The 26,903-nt window shown below is 28.7% G+C and overlaps 1 protein-coding gene across 1 annotated transcript in view; it reads left to right on the plus strand.

Annotated features, from left to right (window-relative positions):
- The first annotated feature begins 4,195 nt into the window (after window positions 1-4,195).
- The window catches only part of LOC121129889 (zwei Ig domain protein zig-8), a 137,292-nt gene continuing 114,584 nt past the window's right edge, over window positions 4,196-26,903 (plus strand). Inside the window, exons 1-2 of the mRNA XM_040725590.2 lie at window positions 4,196-4,433; window positions 19,055-19,292. Coding sequence (XP_040581524.1) covers window positions 19,184-19,292 — 109 coding nt within the window. The 5' untranslated portion in view covers window positions 4,196-4,433; window positions 19,055-19,183. The remainder of the gene's footprint in view (window positions 4,434-19,054; window positions 19,293-26,903) is intronic.

The following is a 26,903-nucleotide window of genomic DNA, read 5'->3' on the forward strand; positions in this document are numbered from 1 at the left end:
TTCATGATAATTTATTATCATCTTCTTGGTTCGTCCATTTAATAAAACATATGATCATTATCTGAATTAAGTGCATATATAACAAACACACACAATAGAATCTGATGTTATCATCATACTATTATCCTTTTATGCAATACTATTTTATGTATAGAAAACTACTTCAAACGCATATAATTTCAAAAGGAATACTAAAAAAAGTTTAGTGTATTTAATTGTTATCTATTAAATTTATTTATCTGGGCTTTTATATTCAGTTTATTCTCATTTCTTCCAAAATTTGGAAGCATTATTACTTTTTTAATATGTGTTGCTTGTAAAATATGAGTCCTGGTTTACTGATAAATACAATGGTTCAATAATGAGATTGAAGTTGAAAATGTTTTTTTTTTAAATCGATTCAGTTCACTCATTTTTAATTTATAAATGCTATTTACCCAAGATTTAATAAGTAAAAATATATGGTGCCAATGAATCTTGGACTCATATTTCAACCTTTTATTCTATCTCCAGCCATCACCTCCATTTTAATAGAACTCAGTATCAGTTACGTCTATATATAATGTAATACCTCATATATAAACTTAAACACCAGGCTCTAAAAAACTCTACCCATCTGTATTTTTGAAAGGTTTAGACATCTTCTATGGTATTGTTGCTACTTGAATAAAACAAGATTCAATGTATTCAGCTTCAAAACAAGATTTCATATATACTTATAGCTTTCTTCGAAAAAAGGTATACTTGAAAGGTTTACAAATTGGTACTTCAATACATACCAGCAAAATCGTTCTTGGAATAATCAAACAGCTAGGGATCCGCCGCTTTAGGGTTTACATTGTTTGTAAACTCTTAGCAAAATGGCTACATCGTTCAGGATCGAACTCGTTCAGAACAACCGCTTAAGCTTGATCCTAAGACCACAAAACAAAATTCAGGAATCTTTTGGTTGAACATGACTCGAAAAAGTCAGTTTGTCCCACCGCAGTGTACAGTTAAGTCAAAGCTACTGGGCTTGAATCCTTAAAATATTTAGAGAAACCTTCACTGTCTTAAAGGCAATTATGATTCTGTAATTGGGTTAAGAATAGCCCTTATAAAATGTTCTATATGCAAACCTTTCCATGCAAATGTCAAACACACCATGAAAAAATAAAAGTGTCAGACTAATAACAAAACCTATTTAAAATCTATCATCAAATTCGATATTTCGAAGTAAAAAATACATCTGATCACAAAATACATGTTTTTCTCACTAAAATAATGAGATGCAATACTGTAAACATTTATTTTTTAGTAACATAATTGTATGACTGAAAAATTGGCCAGTATGGAAAAAAAATCTCCTACTGATGTCTTCTAACGTCATTTTTCATCAGGAAGGGCTGTTGTGTCAATATGTAAATTAAGTATGCACTTTGTATCTTTCCATTGATGGTGAAACATGCTATTATGATGCCCATTTATGGGACAACTCATGTACATAAGTCTATAACGTTTCTTTAGGAAAAGTTTTCATAAAATATGCATTTTTATAGCAATGCCAATCAAACTTTCTAAGTTTAGCTAACATTTATAAAGACGACATATAAGCAACAATTGTCACCCTGATCTTTTTTTTTTATTCTGTTCGAGCTTTATGGACGTTTTTTGTCAACACAGCTATAATTTTTTTAGGATCAAGCATGCTAAAATTAATGTATTATTAAATAAATATACTAATATGTAGAAATATACCTTTATGGAATGCATCTTATAAATTGACTAAAGAGCTAATAATGATTATTTCTTCTTCTTTTCTAGGGGCCCTACACTTCATAGCACACGGGGAGTGCATCATGTCGATATTGTGTCATGGGTACGTATCAAACATAGGATGATGTACTCTACTGCTCAGACATCATACCCGCACACTTTTCTCCCTTCAACCCCCAGAACCACAAAAAGACGGCACAGGAACCGAAATTCAGTTATTATGAAAAAATAAGGTGGTGTTGGTTCCATTAATTTTGAATTTCCCATTTGGAATATAATTTTCATGTTTTCAAAATTAGGTTTATACTCTTCAAGGCCTAGCTTTTTAGATTGTAAATAAATAAATAAAAATAATACCAAATAATAAATCCCTGAGTGAGCGTGTAATAATGTGTTTTGATGTATGCATTTGGTTGAAGGTTGTTTGTGTGTGATAGAACTGTATAATTCTGCAGCAAAGAATGAAAAGATTGGCATACGTTAGATATGTACACAATCACTTGCCAGAAGCTCTCCATAACTGTTCTCAACACCTGAAGAGTCCACAGTTTCCAGCAAAGGGCTGCGTTCTCTCTGTTTAGCTGACAAGCAATATTCCTAAACTAAACAAGAGTGGGACCTCCAAAATGGTTTGACCCTTTCAATGTGCCACTGAAGTTAAACATATGAGGGTAAAATTTTTTATATGATTGTGGTTTTTTTTCCATTTCCGACGTATAACATCCTTAACAGCAATGTTTTATGATTCTTTCTTTAACAAGAAAAACAAAAGTTTTTTTAATATGATTTTTGGGTACCTGAAACCCTTCCCTACATAATTATATTTAACATTACTAGTCTTTGAAAGATAAATTCACAGATTTTTCATCATGTGTTCAGTTAGTCAAAAAAACTTGTCAATTTCCGGAACATCCGTAACGTTGGGTATTGTGTTACTTCTCTCAAAATCCAAAGGTTGACAGAATTTCACATTGCAGGCTTACCTTTATACCAATATGTGTAACAAAAAAATGTATATTCAATTTCTTAATTCAAACCAATAGGTTGTTTATGTTAAACTTAGTTTCTTCCAAATTTATCTCTGAATGTAACGTCCATAACGCTGGAATTGCCCATATCTGAGACAATATATTAAGCATCTATGATATATGTTGTACGAGAAAATCCCACCTATTTAGTTTCTAAAGGATACCAATTAACACCAGTCAACTATTTGATCAAAAAAAAAAAAAAAAAAAAAGTTTCACTAAGCTGCCTGGAATGCTTAGTTTTTTGTTCCAACAGAACAGAGCGCCTGCTCATACAACAAAGATGGTCGAATCGTAAATGGCAAAAGTATTAACATTTATAGAAATACCTTTGAAATATTGAATATTGAAGACCTGGAATCATCATCAACAAGGGTTTGAGAAAATAGACAAATGACTATATAAAGTGTATATGACTTATATGGCCTCACACCAATCGGTTTCTATAAAACAAAAACTATATCTAAATTCATAAAACTGAATTAAGAGGAGTGGATTAATCAGATAGATAAGTTTTGGAATACTTTATAAAAGTTAAATATATTATTATTTATTTGAGTCTAAAAAGGAAAATATTTCCGTCTCCGCTTTAAGATATTTTTATCGTCTTACCGTTAAACATAATTTTGGATAATTTATATCTCCATCGGAACTCTCTTAATCTATCATGTCTATTCTTATTGGATATAAATGAGTTTTCTATTAACTTGAGTTGAGTCTTTAATTATTGACTTGACTTTATAAATTAGAAAAGGAATTAAAAAAATGGAAACGATTAATTAATTCTAAAAACTTTCGGGACATTTAATTGTTCGGAAAGAAATATATTTAGTGTGTACCTTTATTCAGTTGGGGAACTATGTTTTTATTTTTTATAAATAAGGGATGCTTAAAAATGTTGAGAAGTTAGACAAGACACTTAAGCTATAATTTGATCTACATTTAGGTTGAATGCTACGTTATATCAAATTAAACATTATCTACCTTTTTTGTTTATGATATCAAAACTTACTCTAGATAGTATATTTTTTATTTTCAAACGGAATTATAAATATCACATTAAACCTTTAATAAATAAAAGAAAACAAAAATTAATTACACAAAGAAATATTCAAAATTTTATCAAAATGTAATTATAGAGTTCCAAACTGTACCAAAGAGCCAATGATTTTGACTTTTTTTTCATACTTTGTACATCTTTTTGTTCCAAATTTCAATCTGTATTTGTATCTCTTTCTCTCTCTTTTTCCTTTTCCCACAATCCAACTCCACCCCTTTCTTTTTGACGAAGAAAACACATAATGTTACGACGATAAATAGTTATAAGGAATAAAGGAAGAACATGAAGGGGAAACCGAAACGCATTTCTCTGTCTCCGTGTGTCTCTCTTTTTTTTATTATTTTTCATTACTAAATCAAGCTTCTCTGGGTAATACCAAATCATTAGGAATTATATCGTGGATTCCATAGCTTCAAAATTGTGCTCATTTGTTTTTATTCTCCTTAAACTATTCTTATCATTTTTTTTAAGCCTTTAATGTTGTTTTAAAATGAAAGTGTGCTATTTACGAATTTATTTTAATAATATATTAAAAAATAGGTGTAGTGATTTTTAGAGTGAAGTTGGCTGTAATCAAAGTTTTTAAAGAGGTAAATAAATGAATTTTTAATATAAATAGCTAATTTTTTAATGTTTTTGACTTTAACATTGTCCTAAATGTAGGTTATTTATACAATATTACCAATTATTTGAGACCTATTAGACTATATAAATAAATTTGAAGGTATCTGAAAATAAAATAAAAATTCTTTTTATTTATTTAAATAAAATAGAAATGAAATCATTAGATGATGGAATAACAAATATAATATTTTGTTTTGGTTTCCCCTATTTTTTTTTTGTTACGATAAATAATGACAAAAGTTTAAGGATTAGGTGGCGTTATTAATGTTATTTTCCATTAATGGAAAATATCTGGAAATGATTGATCAGATATGGGCAAACACAAGGGAGGAAAAAAACCTCATAGAAAAGTTGTCTTTTTGCCAATAAAATATTGGGAAAAAACATTCAGCTTTTTTTTTTTTTTTTCACAATTTTCTAGGGATATATATAAAGATATGTTTGCGTAATTATTCTATTTTTGTTTGACTATTTGTAAAATGGTTATTTTTTTTCTCGAGTGTTTGTATTTAAGGGCTTTGAGGCAAAAAATATCTCAATTTCTTGCAGATTTATTTTTAATTTTTTGTTTTTTGATACATACAATAATGTTATTTATTCCTCCGAAATTGAACTAATGTCATGTTAAAAAACGACATGAAATTTTTGTTTAAAAAATATCTAATAAATATTGCTGCTGAAACATATGTGATGCGTCAACACATAATCAATCTTGAACAAAAATCAAGAAAAGAACAAATTTATATTTATTTTTTAGTTTTATATGTACATACAACCTAATATTTCTTAGGCATATTTGACTCAATTATAGCCTTTTTATTCAAATTTTTGGGATGAGTTGAGATATTCAAACATTTTTTAGCTACAAATTTGTCCCTTCATTTGATTTATGATACTTAATTTGGCCATATACTCCTTTCAAAAAATAAATCAATTTTTCATTTTTTTTATTGTGACGATACATTTAGGTTACTGTAAGTGCAATTAGTACTGAATAGGTGAATAATTTTTAAATATAAGTTGATATGATTTATCAAAGAAAAAAATGCAATCCGCAGTCAATTGTAAAAAAAAAAATCTTCTAGTGTTCTTCTGTGTTGACATTTGACTTTTGACAAAAAAAATCACTGTTAATTGCTTTAAAATTATCTGTTTTTCTGAAAAATAAATGAAACCAAAGCGTTATTAATTTCCTTCTAAATTCATTCATAAAATATAACCTGAACAGTAAACATTCATGAAATTAACATTAAAAATCAGGGAGAGTTAATGTACTTTAGAAAATGTATTAATTTTTTTTTAAATTGAACAGGTTATTTAAAAATTTAGTGAACCAAAAAATTTATTAAAATCCTTATTTATTACGATATACTCATCACAGATAGTTGATTATTTATAATCCAAGTAATCAACACTATAATTAAAACCTTTAAATATTCCTATTGTTGACCAGTGTCATTCATAATCTAATTGGCTTTGTTTTATACTCCTCATTATGAAAAATCAATGGTTATATATTTCAACACATTGCCTACGTCTTGAGAGGAATTAAATTTATCTCTCATGTTTTTTTTTGTTGTTTTTTTAATTCTCTTTTGTTTTACAACAATTTTCTTAATTTCAAATTGACTTAAATATGAAAGGTATGTTGTTTTTATTCCGGACTAATTAAATCATGTTAATGAAGTATAATTAGACATACAAAGAGTGAAGGAATGAAGTCAATTTATGAATAAATTTTTCCCTTCTAACATTTTTATTTTTCATGAAAAAGGTGTACATTAAGATGTTTTTATCTTTTTTCTGTGAAAAATATGTATATTTTTTCTTTACTCTCCTAAGTTATTTAATTTATTTCTTTTGAAAATTTATTTCTTAAAATATAATATACAGTTTTCTACTTTTTGGTGTAATATATATATAAAAAAAAAAAAAAAAGCACATTAAAAATGTTTTGAGATAAGCAATACCATAATAAATGTGGTTATTTTTTAGAATCTTCAAATAACCCATATTTAAAACTCTCTTTTAAAAATATTATGCATTAATTTTTTTTTCTGATTTGTTCAAATATAATGAAACTCATAAAGAAAATAAAATAAATTCTAACTTATATTTTCTGTAAGTTGCCTGTATGAAATATAAAAGCAAATTACCAACTAATAGAATTCCGCCAGACAAATGATCGTGTACCATTGCCATTAAAGTTTTCTACATTGATTTAACGCCATTAAAGCTACAACATCTATCAAACCATAAAAAAAAATCAGGAAACCATTTGCTTTGATGAGCTTCTCCCAAAAACAACTTTTGTTGGATTTGGTTCATCTTGTAAGATCCATACAGTCGATTGCTATTTTACTTTAGTCTCATATACAAATATCCATGTTTCGTGACCTGTGTAAATATTACACAAAGCTTTTCATGCACCTCGAACAAAAAAATCCCCATTTTCTGGCACCAATCGACACTTGCCTTTTTTTGATCATATGTAAGATTACTTGGGTTCCAACGTGAATATATCTTCTTTACCGCCAAACTTTCATGCAGTATCATACAGATTGAGGTCATACTGATACCCCAGTAGTAAGTCAAATGAAGATCTTGTATTGTTATCTCATGCGTAGCTTTTATGTATTCTGACATAAAAACCTATTTTGAATTACCTTCACGAAGTTCGTTGTGGAAGGAACTCCGGCCTCGCTTGAATTCGTTCAACCAGTTTTTATTGTACTGTAGGATGGTAAATTATCCCCATATAAGGAATTAAGTTCATTGATGCACTGTTGACTTGATAACCTACGTCGAAAGTTATGAGAAATGATTCTACGAAAGTGTTCACACTTCACAAGTCAATTCCAAATTTTTACTGGAAAGATTGTTTCAAATCACTATAAAATACTCGAATCACGTGTAAATAAGACAACGTTATTTAAAGTTGATACTTGTAAATACCAATCTATGAACTGGATACAAAAGATGGAGCTTACAACACATATTTGTAAGGTCTTTGTTGCACGAAATATAAGTAGCAACCTACGTATATCAACTTAGAATACTAATCCCATAAAATTGGGTCTTAATATGTTATGTTCGAATATATTTGAAGTAAGTTTTGTTAAGTACAGTCATCATTTTGACGGTTTTCTTACTTTGACATCAAAAAATAAATTGGCATAGGTATAGATTTTTAAGATTGCCATCATCATTTTGTCTCTTTTAAATTATATAATGGGGTTATTCCACACTAAAACGACCACGGAAGTTATTCAAATATCTGAGGATCTACAATTTTTTTTTCAGGATGTAGATTAAGCTTAAGTATGAAAATTTGAAATCCTGCGATTAATTTACTTATGAGACATGGGCATATAAATTTAGCAAAATCAAATATAAATTTTTTCATCAAAAACAAAAACTTTTCGAAAATTGACTAAATTCGCACTTCAACATGAACAACTCACTTATTGTTTTTTTTAAATTATGTTTAAAATTCGTTTATAGATTAACTTAAACTTGTTGAAATATTTCAATAAATATAAAAATTGTTACTACTCTTTTTAGAAAAAATAATAATATAGATATAAATATAAGTTATCCTTAATTATTTTTTTATCATAAATAAACCATACATGTATTATGTATTATATAATGCTGGGACAATTAGTTGTAGAACATTTTTCCATAAGAAACTTTGGCAAAACTCTTAAAAAAAATGATGACAAAATAATTTAACACATTCAGGATGTTGTGATCCCATATTTTATCCCAAATTGTTTAATTTGTGTTATTGTAAAAAATGTGGAAAGTCTATAGATTCCCCAATGTAAAATTTTGTTTCATTTGGAACTCCTACAAACGGTATTGAGAGCGCCCACACTTGTAATTTTGTATAGCAAACTATGGACAGAGTTAACAAAACAGGCAAATTCTTTATTTTTATTGTCAAAAACTCCACTATGTTAAAATAATTGCTTGGAATTATTATCAAATTCTTGCAAGAGCTCAAGAGTACGAAGAACAAGTCTGTCTATGAACGTTGGGATTTTAGATAAATTTGAACGTAAAGGCTAAGGAGGATTTTGACAAAAACCTTTTTGAGTTTATAGTATCCTCCATGAACTGATGACGTCAAAATTAGCCACTCATCCATAGACAGTGAGTTCTTGGTTACCCTTTTTGAAATTTTTAGAAGTTTGGGCATGGAATGCCCCTATAATAATATCCTAACAGTCTCCTTAGAACAACCAAAATTGTCTCTCTGCCAGCTTAATTTGGCTTCCAAGGAAATTTTGCATTTAAGAGAAAATTAACCGATCTAATGCTAGAGATTACATATTTGTGGTGAATTTAATGTACTTTCGAGTACTTAACGTCTTACTTTTTTAAAATATGACTTTATGAATTTTGATGCTTAAAATGTGATTAAAAAAAATATTAATTATTTACAGTAGATTCTAAACTTTTTCCTTTGAGTTATTTCGAACACAGAAATATAAAATATTCGGATTTAAAAATTTACCACAAAAGCAAATGTATTGTTGGTTCTTATTTAAAAAAATGAATAATCAATATTTATATATTGAAGTAGTATCCAACTTGAAACTTGTACTAACTGTTTAGTAATCTTATACAATGGTGATTTTCTTCCAGAGCAATTTTACAGGTTCGCTTTTGTTCATATAACATAGTTAGCTATACCTATTATCAATCTTTATATTAATACTATTACAATGCCAACAAAACTTCTTACTTTCGATAACACAATTAATAAACTGTAATTAAAACATTCTGGCTCATAGTTAAAAACAACGGGAAAACATAGCCATAAAACAGTGAAATTGTTACTTCTTTATTGAAAAATGTATCAAAACCAGAAAAGTTCTAAAAGAAAAAAAAACAATTTGGCAAACTTTATCTTTGTTCTAAGTAGACAAAAATTAACTAAAGTAACTATCTACACAAAAGATAGCAAACTATTAGCCTATAAAATGACGGCTAAGGTAGTTCTAGTACAAAAGTGATGCTTTTTTCGTAAGATTGGAGGACAGGATACTTCTTGAAATAATATACTTATATACAATGGTGTCAAAAATGACAGACAAGTTTGGGTGACAAGGTTTCTGATTGAATTTCAATATATTTTTGGAACATAAATAATTACAGGTTAAAAGAGAGATATTTGGACATATTTTACACAAAATAGTGATTGGCTTAATCTGCCTGTGGAATGCAATTGATTTTAAAGTATTTAAAAAAAATCAATTACAAGTATTGGGAGGGTTAGGCCCCATCATAATATATATTGTTAGCAGTATCATTAATATTCTTTAAAAAATTATTTAAAAAAAAGTGTTTGAAGTCATCTAAGCCGTCTAATAATATAGTACAGTTGACAATTTTTTTTTACCGTTAACCTTTAAAAATAATCAACTTTATATATATTTAACCCATTAATGACAACCTATATAATTTTTTGATCGATTTTGATTACTTTTAAAATGTTACTCATATGAGTATTATAAGAAAATAGTATTTGCTCCACCCATTTAAGGGAATACAATAGCTTGTGTAAGAAATCAGCTCACACCTCTATTATTTAAAATATATATTGTGTCACTCATAAAATATTCAAAATACATATAAAAAAACATTAAACATATTTTCTATTTATATAACATTTTATTACATAATTATTTCAATATTACAAAAATTATCAAATATTTTTTTTCGACGATATTATTACCTTTAACTTTAATGTTTTGCAAATAAAAAAAAAACCTTGGTAGGTTTTTGTTTCTCTTTTACAATGCATATAAATGCTGTTCTCTACTTTTTGCAAAATTAATGCAAATCAGTTTTTGCATTTTTTTTGCAAATTTCGATTTGTCAATTTTTTTACATAATTAAAAGATGGGCTTCAAATCCAAACATTTTTTTTTTTCATGCATACTAATTGGTATGTAATTTAAAGTTTATTCCAATGATTATTAGAGACAAAATTCAAACTTACTCATATACTTTATTTTTCTTTATAGCTTATCTAGTTTATCTATAACCGATTTACCAATACACAGCGTAAAGTCCAGAATGTTCTCCCTGTCCCAGCTCTCAGGGATCTTGTAGTGCTATTATGACCTTCAATCAAGCTCATTCCCCATACAAAATAGACAAAAGGCTTCAATTCTAGCGAATTGAGAGGCCAAAAACTCGGTGGGATCGTACATTTTGGACTTCAACCAAATAAAAAATTGTATGATGTTGATTTTGAGATTTTACTAACCTTTGCCGATTTGTTTTTTCTTTTTTCCATATTATTTACATTTTTAGATTGTTCGCATTAAAAGCTTTAATTTAAAACCTAACATGATTAGTTTTGATTAAAAAAACAAAGAAAAATTGCGTTTTGTATGTACTCAATGGGTCAATAAAATATAAAAGTACTTGGTGGTCCATATAGATTACCTCCAATTTGACTCATTTTTTGCAAAGACAACTGAGAGAATAGATAACAAAATCACAAACATTTTGAAAAAATATTGGGTGTTTGATTAATCCTAGTGACGATGGTATTCTCTGTTTATGTATTTTTGTATTAAACCCATTTTTTAGGGGGATGTGATGATACCAAAGTAATTTACAAATATTTCAAAGAACAAAACAACATATACAGCTTAAATGCCTATTTATAAATTCATTTGTTAGTATATCTCTCGCGTAAATATGAAAGTTGTTAAAAGAAAAAATATCAATTTTTCCATATTCATTGTGTTTGTGGACCAATTGTAATATAAATTCTTAAAACAGGAAAGTCAATGAAGGAAATAAGTATTTGATTCCTCGCGAAATTTGTCAATTTGAATACTCATAAAGAAATGAAATGTTAATAATTTTGATGGTAGATTTTTTTTAATAGTGAAAATCGAGAAACCCATATCATATAAAAGTTATAATGGTTTGTATTTGATTGTTTAAAATTTGATCTTCTAGTCACCCGCAAGTATTCTGGTCCCAACAGGCTAGGTAGATTATTCCTTTTACTAGACGAAAGTACTTTGAATATCAACTCGTGAACTTATACAAAAAACGTCAGTCACTACTCACTAACTGTAAAAGCACTGAGTCAGTCAATAAGATTACAACCTCTCCACAATGTGCAAGATTAATGAGCGGTCCACAGACGTCCGAGACAAAATTGTATACCTGCATAAGACTAGAATGGTCTGCAATACCATCGAAACGATCAATTGTCCTCGATCGAGGGGACAATGAAAGAACTTGTCTTGTGCGGTATCTAGGATCATGAGGAAGGTGAGGGATCAACTTAAAGAATTACTTATAGGAATTTGTTAATGATTTTAAAACAGCTAAAATCACATTCAGCAAACTATTGCTAAAACACAATCCCATAATCGATTAATATCCTGTAGTGGCATTAAATTCCATCCGCTCAATAAATACTCCGTCACCAACATCGATGTCATTGGCATAAACTTGCACCTTGCTTGTAGGAAGAAAAGTGCTGAGTTTTACCCTGAGAACACCATCCCAACTGTCAAGCGGTGGTAGAAATATTTTGTTTAGTGGACGTTTATCAGCATAGGAGAATGGACGACTCACTACAATGCAAAGAGAATGGATAGGGCTATGTACCGGTAAATCATGGGCAATAACTTCCTTCTCTCAGTAATGCCACTGAAAATGTTTTTTTCGTAGGTCTTCCAGCACGACAATTACCTGAAGGATACGTTCAAGAGACCAAAAGAATGTCTGAAGAAGAAAAAAATTAAGTTAACGGAGTGGCCTAGCCAGTCTCCAAATATCAATTCTGTAGAAGATCTGTGGAGGAAGGTGAGGCCAAGATTTACAATGAAACAGCCTCAAAACATTAAAGATTTGTTGATAACCTGCAAAGATGAGTCCCTCAATTTTAAACAAGCCTACCAACAAAAATTTAAGATCGTTCTTTTCTTGGTCAGTTGGCATACTTACAAAATTGCAAGGAATCAAATACTTATTTTCTTCACTTTATGTTAATAATTGCTAATTCCTATGTTGAAATGTTATTAAAGGATCAATTTTATGCATGCCCGATTGCACAAAGTACATTATCAAAACAGGCTAATTCAGTTAGTATGAGACTACAAATATTTCCGAATGATAGCGTTTATTTACAAAGACGTACATGTAACTAATCACGTCTGGAAGTTGTTTACGGTAATTAACAAATCAACCTCATGGTCTAATTCACATCATAGTAAGCAATAGTTATACCATTTTTGATTATCTTTTTAATATAATGTGTTAAAACTGACCACATTATCCCTGATTATGTATGTATATGTTGGGAAAAAAGTAATTTCGTATTCTTCGCTTTATTTCAATGCTTTAGAAGAAGTGTTTCAATCATCAGATTTAAGCCAAAAGTGCCTTGTTCTGATTGATAACTTGTTGCCAACGAGAATCCAACTTTATAATGCCCTTCTTGTAGAAGCTCTTGTCCTTGTCCGAATTGTAGGACTGTAGGAACCCCCTTTCTTAACATTCCACAGCTTCTGGGGGGTAATCAAAGATGTGATAAATTAGGTTTTTTCTCGAGTTATTCACAATAGAGGACAAAATTGAGCAGGAGAAAAAAACACCACTTAATACAACACGAACCGAAAGACTATCAAGCCTGTATACATCCAAAAAAATTTGGTTTGCATTGGATGCGTTTTTTCCTTTCAGATCATAAAATTTAAAATATAGTGACTTTCTTCCTTTGAGACCTCCATCCTCTATGCACAATAATTCATCACTGAACCGGCCAAGTGCAATACTCTGCAAAGACGCCTGTAGTATAGACTAAAACCTTTACAACGTTTTATCGTATGGTTGGATTTGACCAATGATAAACAAAAGATATACTTAGTGAAAAAAACGGTGGAAAATACGAAATTACTTTTCCCTGAATTTAATGTATGGTGCAATTTTTGTACTTGGTAGTTTGGGCAATTTATATTTTAAATTTTATATTTTCAAAGATGTTCTCATTATTTTTTATTTCTTGGGAAGAGAAAATGTCGGTGTAATGTTAATCACCAAATGTGTGTGTACTTATGAAAATAATATAAATAAGGATTTGTTGGCGAATTATATAATTGAGGATCTGATTGGTGTAAATTGTTTTTACTTCTTTCCTCACCATCTCATATCTCCTTGCAGCAAAGTTTATAAAACTCTTCTCCCAAAATATTCATCAAATTGTATTGGTTCTTTTTTGGGTGTCTTTTTTGAGGATATATAATCTATAAATCTATTAATATATTTTTAGATAAAAATTCAAAGAATTGTCTGGATATGTCGTTATACATTGTAAAAAAAATTATTTATGTACAAATGGGCACTTTCTTTCGACTTTTAGGTACAACCTATTAGGCAATGTACCTTTAGGGATAGGAAAATTTTTAATGTCTCATTCAAGACCTTTTACAATCGAACTGTCTAAATTTTTTTTTCTGTTATGTATTTGCAACCCTTTGCTACTTTCCTTTCTAATTCTAACAGGAAAGCTTTATTAGGATTTTTTCAGCATCCAAATACTAAAATAATATAAAGAACATTAATGATTATAATACCTATATTAATAATTTTTTTAGCATTTTCAACTTTTTATATAGCCGATTTTTAAATAAAAATGTTTTTCTATTGTAATATCGTGTAAATATGAATATTAACATTATAATGGTCTTATAATAATAATGTCACCGAAAAAAATGACCTTCGATAACCCGTTTATTTTAGCAAATATTGTAAAAATTAGTGAATAAATGTTCCAGAAATTGCAAATACCCTATTTTAAAGATTTGTAATTTTAGAAAACATACATAGTTTTGTGGTATTTTTTCGTAAAAATTGAAAATTGACGTTTGATGAAAAAAAAATGAAGATTTATTCAAAAAATTATATTTCAATTGAACGACAATTTTTATGTGTCAAACTTATATGTATAAAAAAATTCCTGAGAACTTTCTACGAACTTTATTTTATCGCCGAATTTAATATTCCATTGCATGTCCATTTTTTTGCTTTAAAAAAAACAAAACAAAAACGAAAAGGGTAATTTTCAAAGATTAATTTTTTTGCAAAAACCTTTTTTGATTTTCCAAAAATTTAGAAAACATTCTTATTCGTACAGCTGTTTTTTGAGGCGTCAGTAACTTTTTAATTTTTGAATTTAACCCCTATTTAGTCTCCTTGATCTGGAAAAAAAAGTGTGGGTATAGAATGCCTCCCCCTTAAAATATCTATGAAATATTTGTTATTATATGTTTTAAAATAAATTTAGTGTCCATTTGTTTATGATGAGGTTGTACAAATTATAAAAAGTAATATTTTAATTTTTTTGGAGAATGTTGTACGCCTCATTCCTCACATTAAAAAAAAAATTCAATAAATCGAAAGAAATACATTTGAATACAAAACAGTTAATTGAATTTGCTGAACATTGATTAAATAAGTGAAATGTCATGAAACCGTAATAAAAAGTACTGACGATAAAACTTATATTTTGAGGTATAAGAAGCATTTTTTATATCTTTAATATTCTAATTCACTAACGGAGTGGTAATAATGATGCCATATAAGTTATAAAAATGCCTTTGGACATCACTAAATAAAATATTAATCAATTAACGAGATATTTTAAAGATTTTTAAATCAAAACGATTCTATGATTTATATATTTATTTTTTTACAACTTAAGGTATTTTCTAATTTTGATGCATATAATGTATCAAAATTAAAAAAATCATAAGATATCAAATTCAAAACTTTTATAATTGCAGTACACTTTAACTTACATATATGTGTAAATAGTTGACGTGGGTTGATATATCGGAACGCGAATTAGAAAACCGATACATGTTGCAAATTATCCAATATCTACATCGTAATGGTACCCAAAAAAACTTATTTTAATTTTTTATATTAATGCCCAGTTAATCAGACTCCCCCATACTACTGCAATTTCTTTTTCTTTCTATGAAGAACCTTATTTCAAAGTTTACAAATGTACATTAGCATTTTATAATCTGTGTTCAAAATTTCTTGAGACAATATATAACTTAATTAAATTAAAAATTAATATTAAATCTAACAAAGTATTTTTTCAAATTTTTTTATCTTAGCCAAATTAGAGTTTATAAAAATATCTGAATTTTCAAAGGTTGAATATCTTTGAGTTGAAGGATCATTTCTATATCTCAAATATATCATATTTATCAGCCATCCATAGACAAATTCGAATATTTGTTTTGATATTTCCACCCCTCTGTGAAAATAATAGATAACAAGAAGATTTATCTGACTACTTACTAAATCAAAAAGGAGGGAGTAAATGTGACTCTGAGTAAAATAAATTATACTCATATGAACAAGAAAGGAAGTTATTCAATAATTTATTGGGAGGTGTAACCTAAATTCAACTCCACATCTTTTTTTTATTTATCCAGCGCTCAGCCCTTTAACACATTGCTACTCTATCAATCATAATTATAATCTGCAATCTGATTGGCTTAAACTCAATTCTTAATACCCCCACAAAAAATACAATAAAGGATATACAAAATAATCTAACATTTAGCCATTCTGCATTTATTAAGGAAAGCGTTTGAAGCTATTTACGATGAAGGAAATACGCTCTTACAAATTCACCGGAGTCTAGATGACTCAAAAAACGTTTGTATCATTGGCAATACGATCCGGAAGCTTTATAAGACTGATGTCTATCATAAAAAGCCAAAAAGCGGCTGTCCAAAGTCAGTAAATGCTCAAAAGAACATCAAAAGTATCTTTTATAAATACGTTGAAGTTTTATCCATAACTACGATTAAAAAATATAATTTATAAAAAGGCCATTGATTCAAAATAAGTTCTTGAATTAATTTTGTTTGAACTAGTAAACGTTGTTAATAATCTAGCTGAGCATGGGTAGGAAAAATTCTAGAATACAATGGTGTATGAACATCCAAATTATCATAACTGCAAATCCTTTTCCAAGTAGTCAAAGATTATTAACTTTTGAAACCTGATTCTAAAAAACATACTCTTTTAAATTTTAATTATACAATAGAATAAGAAAAGATATTGCATTAAAGAAATATGTATCAAGAATTATACTAAATATATCTGCTACATTTTGGTAGTCAGTAAAAATATAATGAAATATATTGTTTAACTCGTTGTTGCTCTCTGCCTCAACTGACTCTATTTATCAGACCTTATTTAAAAATAACTACTAATAAATTTTATTATTTTTCAATAATTTCTAATTTATTTTATAAAACGTATCGTCGGATATATCAATGAGGTGCTTACGGTCATGTATTTTATATGAACATCGTGCGTTATATATGGGATTAAAAAAACAAAAATATTGACACATATGTTAGTAAGATGTTTGTATCCAAATATTTTCATTAAAACATCGTTAAAGAGCTTATTAAAGATTTAAAAACACATTCAAAAAGTGTCCACAATGTATAATTTTGGACAAATTTCAAATTATAATTTTTAATTTGGGATCGTATTTCAATTCATGTTTCATGTTTGAAAAAATATAGGAGAAAAATATACATATGAGTGCAAATGATGTTTGAATATTTATCTCTTCGATTGATAAAATTAAAAATACAATGTCCCTACTAATGTACGTAGGGGAATCCCGGATTATATGGCAATCCTTGAGATGAAGAATCTCATATTATTTTATGGGAACGAATAGAGAGAGGAACAGACACAGACTACATAAAATAGAAGAAAAAATCAGAAAAAGAAGAATTGTCCCTCCTCTTTTTGTAGTATTAATATAATTTATAAAAAAAGATCTGATTCATATCCGTGTGTTTTTTCAACTACGTCTCGGGAAGGAATATAATGATCTCACACGCGATATGATGCCATCTACTCCAATAACCCATTCACTGATAAATATCTACTAGGATTCTAACTCCAGCCAAGTATCGTATGGAGTCCCTCCGAGTCCGAGTCGCTTCCCTTCAATTCAACTTAGGGAACTTTAAGAAATTATTAACGTTTCAAATATATGCTATAATTATTAGGTCTTAATTGATCCTATCATCAACTCCAGAAATTTAAATCCCCATTTCCTGTCGATCATATATTTCATTGAGAGAGGAAAAATACCTTAAGATGGTTTCCGATATAATTGGTAAAGTCTCAAACCCAAACGCACTCACCTTAGAAAAAGCTCAAGTTATACGACATGTATTCACATACAAAGGCACATACACACGTGCACATATGAAATAAATACTTGAAGTCGTGAAAAGCGTCGGTGTTTTAGCCAGATGTACAATATAGAGTTTGCAGAGTTTAAAAACCTCCAGGATCATGCTCTCCATGTTGGTCTCTGTGATCGAGTCAATGATGTGCTTCATTGTTATTTTTTAGCCCGGGTATGTGTACCTATGATATCCCTAATATTTTGATGAATCAATACATGAGCTTCAAGCAAAGATTCATTCAGATCCATTCCAAAGTGTTCAATTATAAGCTCGAGTGACTTGGATTGGAGTGAAAGGGATGTTGAATATATATCGAATGTTAGTTTGTAATTAGGGGATTGTGGGTGTAGTTTGAAGAGCTGTAGGATACCACCTACAATCAACCTAAAACTCTTCTAATCTTCGTATGAAGAAGTTTTTTTACCTTGGTAAGTAAACAAATCAGAGCAAAGACCACCAATAAAGGTTTTGAGTCATTCTATCTAGCTTATTGGACCAAAAATGAAATAATAATAAAAATTGTGTCATTATGTCTAATATATTGGACCAAAAATGAAATGATAATAAAAATTGTGTCATTATGTCTAATATATTGGACAGCAAATAATTAACATTCTTATAAAGTCACAACGTCAAACCTATTGGACATAATCAAAAAATTGGTTTAAGTTACAGAGTCAAATACGCTGGACAATAAATGAAAATAGTTTTTTTGGTGAATGAATATATTTTATTCGACAATATTATGTATTATATAATATTACACACTATATACTGAAGTAATAGTGTAAACACAAAAAGCTAATTACACATTGCGCAAAATTAGTAAACATTTGTAGATACTCACTCTTAGTGGACTGAGTAGAAGCTGCAGCCATACTTCACCCTGTCTCAAGTGTAACAGTCAACTAATGGGTTTTCCCTGTTGCAACGTGTATTGAACTCGAGCCAGAATTACTCTCAAACTTGATTAGTAACCAAATGTTCTATTAATAATCGTTTTAAAAATGCCCAATATATTGGACGAGGGGATTAAATGGCTTAAAATGTATCTTAAAGTATTATTAGTGATAAATTATTATTCAATATTGTATATTATTATATATTCATATAGGTATAAAACTCTAATTTATGTATATAAGTAATATTCACTTTAAGTAATTATTATTCAAAACAAATAAAAAACTATTATTTGTAAATGAAAACTCTTAGTGTTGCCATTGTGTAGTTGAGCATATTTTGAGCTATATGTAGATAAATAATGTATACATTTTTTGAATTAATTTTAATATTTTCAGATATTTATAAATGGAATGAAAAAATGTGATGTAAATCGTTCGATATGGGAGAAAAATTTGCTCTAAACAAGTTTTTTGAGATAATAAAAAAAAATATATAGAAGGACACAAACTGTACATCCAGAGAAAATGAAATTTTTTTATAGGTGGATTTACTTCCAAAATATTTTCATCATTCCATCAAACAAGCTGTTACTCATTTTTCTACTCTTAACACCTATTTTGCTCAATTGTAAAGGTAAGTTATTTAATAAATTTTTTGTATTATTGATTTATTGATATGCATGAATATGAAGGTGAGAAAGCTGCCTTCCAATTATTTACCCTAGTCTCAACTTGAAGGAAATAATAATATTTTTAATATTAGTCATTGTTTTGAATAACAATACCTATGTATAATATTGAAAGTAAATAAACAGGCAGGGAATAATTGTAGCTAGGAAACAAATGAAAACCAGGGAAACAACAAGAAATCATATTTATATAGTTTTTTTTTTATAATGTTCGACTTATATACATAATTCTCTAAAAAGACAAACAATTATTTTATAAAAATGTTATTCATTCTATAATTATTATTTTATTGTTTTTCTAAATACGATGACAACTTAAGGATTAAACCCATTATTTACAAAATCCAAAGAGTGGGTTGAAAAATAAACTGTTGCTTATTTCACCAAGGCTCGTGGAGTATGTAATTCGGTTGATGCTTGAACATAACTTCTAGAGACAAAAAGTAGAAGAACAAAACGTCAAACGTAGAACGGACAATTATTTTTCTGTATATTTTGAAAGAAAAAAAATATGGAATAAAGCAAATGATTGAAATTGGAATTTTCAATTATGTGTGGATCAAAATAAAGATGTTTATATAAATATGTACCGTATTAATTAGTACTTTTGCTATTTCTTAGAACTGTAAATGAATTTTACAGTACACTTTTTTTTAAATAATTCAGAAACTTGATCTTTTTACCCTAAAATAATCAAAGGGCTGTACAGGGTGAGTTTGTGCCATTGTGAATTCTATGGATTATTAAACATTCATAGATTTGTCAAATTTAAAAAAATAGTATCTATATATTTAATGCAAACCTCTCTGTGTGTGCATGTGTCGGTGTTTCAGAGAGAAACTAATACATGGATTTTGCGGAAATTTTTATGCAGGATTTTAAGGCTCCAGAAACAGTTAAGGTCAAAATTTGTTTCCCATTGAAGGCCATACCAGATTGAAATATCCTTTTTCTAAAAACGTATTTTTGACTAACAAGTGACTTCTTCATAAAAAAATAAAGACTATATATTTTCAATAATGATTCTCGATGCGTCTTCGTATGTATCCTTACAAAAAAATTTAAAATAGAGAGTATAAGGTTTAGAGAAAAAAAATGGGAATAAGAAAAAGGATTTTGACCATAACAACAGCATGCTAGAGAGAAAAAAGTCTTCCCTGTCCCGGAGATCTTAAGAAGCCAAAAAGAAAAGTCAACTACAAACAAGGGAGACTAAGGAGTAGTGAGCTCACTGTCTTGCCAAAACAGAACGACATCTTCCTCATCATCTGCTATAGAGACTGAGGAGCATCAAGGTAAGCGTCTTGTCTAGAACAAAACAACAACTTCTTCATCACGTGCCATAGAGACAGGGAAGCAGTGAGGTAAAGTAATCACAAAAACAAAGGTGTAAAATGTCACCCTGTGATCCTGGTAATGATTCTGCTGCTAGGACCTGGACACCATAAACTAGCTGCTATGACTAAATCAAATAACTATTTTATATCGTATTATCTTTATATCTGTAATGCATACAATTATTATGTAACCATAATATATTTAGTAACCATAATAAAACCTTCTAATAAATATTTGCAGATGTTGCTATGAATATTAATTACAGGAAGAAAAAAAAAGTTCAAAATAGTATTGATTTTAATTTTTAATGTCCTGGGAAACGCCAGGCCACGTATTTTAATACCTATTAAACAAAAAACTTCTGATACTATCTTTAATTACTAAACATATTTTATATACCATCATTGTTTTTATGTTTACATTATTTTTAAAAAGTTGTCAAAGTGTTTCCTTATTAATATTTTACGAATATGAGTATTATAAACATCAAATTTGTAGCTGAATATTGGACATACCATCCTTTAATGGAATCTGACGGTCTTTGTAAGATATTTAAGAAGTTAGAAAGGGAATATATTTTCTCCTTCTATTTCAAGCATATATTAAAATTTATTAAATTGTTTACGAATTCATTTTGTCTCCATTTTAATTACATTTATCTTTAGTCCATCTTTATTGCAATAAGGTAAACTTTGTAGGGACCCTTTGACAAAACCTCTCCTTTTCTCATAATTTTAAATATATTATTTTATTATCTCTCCCACTTCACATAAGAAAATGAAAAACATTTTGGAATTTTAATTAAAAAGAAGATGCAGATGAAATTGGAAAGGTTCCAATATTCAAATAAATGTGATTTACTCACAAATTCGAAACATACTATTATAAGGCATTTAAATGCAGTAACATCATATAATAAGCCTTGAAAAATCCAATTATTCTCTCCTTGACACATCAATCCAATGAAAAACGTAAAAGTAATTTTTGATACATTTAGTTGTATTTAACTATACTTTTATATATACCGGTAGTTGCATAAATACGCGGACTATTGGTGGCAAATAATTAAATGAGTAATAAAATTCGTATGACGTTTTTTTTTTTTAGAATTATATAATAGAGAATTTATTCTGGTATAAAATAATTACTGAATATAACCGCCATCAGCTGCTATGACACCCTCCAAGCGCCCGCGGAAGGCCTTGTATACATTGATGATGTAATGTTCTTCCATGGCTGCCCATTGCTCATTGACACTGACCTTCAATGAGTCCAAATTTGGGTGGCAGGTAGCACAGGCCTTCTTATCAATTTGCCACCACACACTGTAGTCAAGGGGATTCAAATCAGGTGATTGAGGTGGCCAAATGTTTTTGTTCCAAAATGGCATGTAGGCAGCGAGCCAATCTTGAGTGATTCCAGAGGTATGGAGAGGTGTCCCATCCTGCTGGAAGATAAAGAGGGCTTCCGGACCTTGAACACAGTAGGCCTGGATAGTCCAGTGTCCTTGATTATCTCCTTGACAGACCTACCGGCGCGGAGGAGAGTGGCAACCATATGACGTTTGGCCTCGTCATTCATCGTAAACGACCTTGTTTGATGCAAGTAAGAAAAACAAAAACAAAGCCAAAAGATTTACCAAGGTACTTGTGCTAAAAAAAATTATTCCTGGTCACGGAACCTTGTGATATAAGTGTTTAAAAATTAGTCTGGGTATATATGCAAGTACCGGTATTATAGTAATTTTTCAATTTATGTCTCTTTTTTTCATGAAAAGTCAATTTTCAAGTTTTAAGACTAAAATCTAACATTACCATAAAGTATTTTCAATTCACAGAAAATTTTATAACGTGATTTTTGCAAGATTTGCAAAAATCAACAAGTTATCACTTGTTATTTTTTCGAGAACATTATTTTCCATAACTTTTGTTTTTGCAAGTAAGAAAAAAATGTTGGTAGATAAGTGTTTCTCTTTATAATGCCAATAAATGCTATTATCTATATATTTTCCTAAATTAGTACATTAATGTTTCTTTTTTTTTTTTTTTTTGCAATTTAAAAAAAAATGACTTCTCATCTAGACATTTTGTTATGCATTTATGTTAGTATGTTATTTGAAGTTTACAACATTTTTTTTAAATTTTATAATAAAAGTACTAAGGTTATAATAGCCAATAACAAGAATATTGGTTTGCTGTGATGAGACTTTGTGAATTACTTTACTTAACCGGATTGATATAGTATGATTAGTGTATATAGTATGATAATTATAATTATCAGAATCTTTCTAGACAATTACGTAAGATTCATATTACGATTTTTAGTATATTTAGTTTATAAAAGTTTTTTTCGGAATAATTTTTCAATTATTTTCGCCATTGTCAATGTGATTTTCTGCTCCCTCCTTGGCCCGAGCAACAGCGGGTAACCCCTTGCTAGTATAATATATAGTAAATATGAATAAACTTTTGATGGATTAATTTTTTATATTTCGTATAAATTTTATAAGGTTGGATTAATTTTTACAATATTTGTTTAAACCAATACTGCTAGACTCAATTCAAAATTAAATTCAATATCTAGATAAAAAACAGAGATATGACCGTTTAAAGATTGCAAAGTTCGAATAAAATTCCCTCAGGAAAACTATTTATAAAGTAACTCTCTAAAATCCTTTTATTTTAAGGTGGAATCTTCCAACTTGGAATACTTGAAAATTTTGTATAAAAAGTTACTGAAAAATAAATTAATATTATTGCATTAAATATGGTTACTAGTAATTTTGATCATTACTCTTGGCCTACGTATGTTAAAATACACGCTCCATATCAGTTTTTAATGCAAAATTTTGAATTGTTATCCTATATTTAATTACACATATTGTTCATAATTAAAAAGGACACATTTTATGCTATCAGAAAGTGTCAGTTTTTGGTTGTTAAAAAAGGAGACCAATCAAATTGCACATTTCAAAAATTCTTAAAATTACACTAAATAAAAAGGTAATTTTTCATTAATGCACCCAATAGATTATTATTTATAAGCTAAAAATACAAAGACATTAAATACAAATGTAATCTTCAAGAAATATACATACTAAAAAGTAAAAATATATTTTATGACAACCAATAGAACAATTAAGAATGTATCTTGCAAAAATGTATTAGCTAATTCAATATTTGACTATATAGTGTTATAATGTTGTATCACGCTTATAAAATACATCTGTGTGATAGGGTAAAGAAGTCCCTGTCACAGTCTTTACTTTCATCACTACTATCGTCATCTTGACTGCTGTTATCTTCATCAACATGCACTAAAAGAAAAAACATAAATGTATAATTTTCCAAACAATATTATCCATTTATCAGTTTTAAAGTTGACATAAAATGTAAGTGGCATTTGTAAGGAATTTAGCCGGACAAAATTCAAGCATGAAAATACATTTCAATATTGATCCCAGATATTGATATATAATAAATAACATGGGGTGTTTACTGCTTTAAATCAATATTCCATTTAAAAACAAATAAATCACATCCTGCAACATGATTTATTAAGTAGATAAATATAATACAACGTGTCCACAACAGGTTTCCTTAGTTTTTTTACATATCCAGAATTTACACCTGTGACTGGGTTATTTAATCATGTACCTATATCTAAATTCTACACTCATCAACTTGCAAGAATCACTGAAGAATTGGCATGTATCTGCAATGTTGCTGGCATCTGTCTTGGCTGTTTTTACGTTATTTGGTATAAACCCATTATTAGAATAACTGGTTGAATGATCTTTTATGTGCTGAGAAAAGAAGTAGCCCTGTTCTACTAACAATCTTTACTGCAAGCATTGGTTAGTGTCACTTACATAAATATAATTCCATTACACTATACAGTGATATTAAAATATTATAGATCAATAGTATATGTAAACTATTCATGAAAAGTGCAAATTTGTCTCACTCTCGTGTAATTAATTGTATAAGACTTCCATCCAATCCACTCTGCTATTTCTTCTAAATGAAGCCTATTCTACATATTATATATAGGCTATCCCACAAAAAAGGATGACCAGGTTGCTATCCTCAACTTTTAAACTCACGCTATCCATGGCAAATGTCTTTGTAATTTTATTTATATATGACAATGAGAAAAGGAAGAAAAATTTAATTGTTACAAATCACTCAAGATCAAAATTGAACTTAATCTTTCTAAAGTCTGATTTCATTAATCAATTTACTCAATATTCAAAGTTTTAAAAACTTTATATGTTTATGGACATTTGTATCGTGTTTAATGAAAAAAATTAATGATATAAATAGCTGAATAAATAAAAAATCCATAATTATTTATTTATATTTGTAGGCCTTTAATAGTAACTTCTTGAGTTTTCACTTACAAAACCGACACAACATAACAAGTTCAAAAAAATTGTAAAAGAAGTTTTTCTTTTCTTCTGCCTTAACAATGATAAGATTTTTTTTTTTTTAATTTGACTTCATTTTGAAGTATTTCCGGCACGCTGGAACTTTGGCCGGATGGACGGTAACAGTTTTTGATGGTCAGAAAAAAAATTTAGGAGGTCATTACTTTGTAACTGTGTACCTTATGGGGTGAAAAATGTATATTTAACAGTTTTTAGGATAACTTGAGGGGGTCTGACCTATATTTTTCGACGATTTTTTTTTTGTCAGTCCTCGTTTTTATGATGTCCCGACATCCGAAATAGTGATATAAATTGATGAAAGTTTTGTTGTGTGGCCTTTCGGCTCAAATAAACCGTCGGGTGGCTATTTTCAGGGAGATTTTGAGGCCAAACTCAATGGGGGATTCAGGCTTACCCAAAAACAAGTTTAATGTTCTATGTGGCATAAGCAATTTCAGTGGGTCAAATCTTCTGTAAGTTATAGGGTAAAATTTTCCCTGAGTGCGTTTGATTCTTTACGGGTCAGTTTTTTAATTGAAAAAAAAGTAGAATAATCAAATAAAGAAAAAGAAAAAAAGAAACACGACTTATAAGCGAACCAGTTAACTATATTTACTAATCTTCGATAAAAAATTGTTGATTATACAAATAAATCCTTAACATGCATTATTTAGATAAATAAAGTATTTTATATAATTAAATATAACGTTTCAGGAGTATACTGAAAAGTATTGGCGCTAACATGTGATTCAAAGAAATAAGAAGCATTTTCATAATTGTTGGGCCTTAAAGTACCACAGTCATATTCTTTTTTTCTATATTTTAGTAAAGGATAAAATTAACAAAAAGAAAGAAGATATTTTGTTGAAATTGGTGTGTAAGTAATTTAGTGAACCCACCCTGCTTTGCTTCTGCTTGCTCATATTTTGATTTTTTTTTTCATTTACGTAAAGACGTTAGATATATATACCAATAGGTGACAAAATTCTTCTTGCATGTTTTTAATGAATTGAACCATAATGTTCAATAATGTAACCTAAATCATACATCGTAATAAAGTTCACATATTTATTATGGTATTTTTTTGTATCATTTGATTGAGGCGGCAACAGTTTTTTGTAAAACAAATAACTTTTTCATTCCCTAATTATAAAATAAAAAATGACCAGACTTACCTGCTTGCACAAGAAATGTTAAATTATTCATTTGAACCTAAATTAGCGATAATTTATAAAGTTACGAGGTTCTTTTTTCAAATAATTCTAACCCCTTTCCCCCATTGGAATAACGTGGTTCTTTTCTTCACTCCCTCCCGAACGTATAGTTGGTTTTTTTGTGTTTAATTAATATAAGTGATGTGTCTACATAAAAACAATCTTAAAAAAGCATCACAATTTAATTTATTTATTCATATATACATACAATTTAAAATTTAATTTACATATTTGAGTCAATGTATTGAAATTACTTGGATAAGATAATTGTCCAAAAGTTTAAGCAATAGTTTAGAACCTTTATTTTATTTAAAAGACTTATAATAGTCCTGCTATGGTCTTCATATGACTTATCAATTCATCATTGTTTTACCTTACTACTTCAAGTACAATTTTTGCCGCCTCCAAATTATAATTTGAAGAAATGGTCTATAATTAGTTAAATAATGCAAATGTTTTCTGCATTCAGCTTAAAAAATTTATATTATTCTTTTGTGTTGACGGTCTACCAATAAGAGAAATTATAATTGAGCTACATAGCTCAGTGAATAGTGCACTTAAAAGAAATTATTCTC

The sequence above is a fragment of the Lepeophtheirus salmonis genome, chromosome 14 (genome assembly GCF_016086655.4).
Source record: "Lepeophtheirus salmonis chromosome 14, UVic_Lsal_1.4, whole genome shotgun sequence".
Lineage (NCBI taxonomy): Eukaryota > Metazoa > Arthropoda > Copepoda > Siphonostomatoida > Caligidae > Lepeophtheirus > Lepeophtheirus salmonis.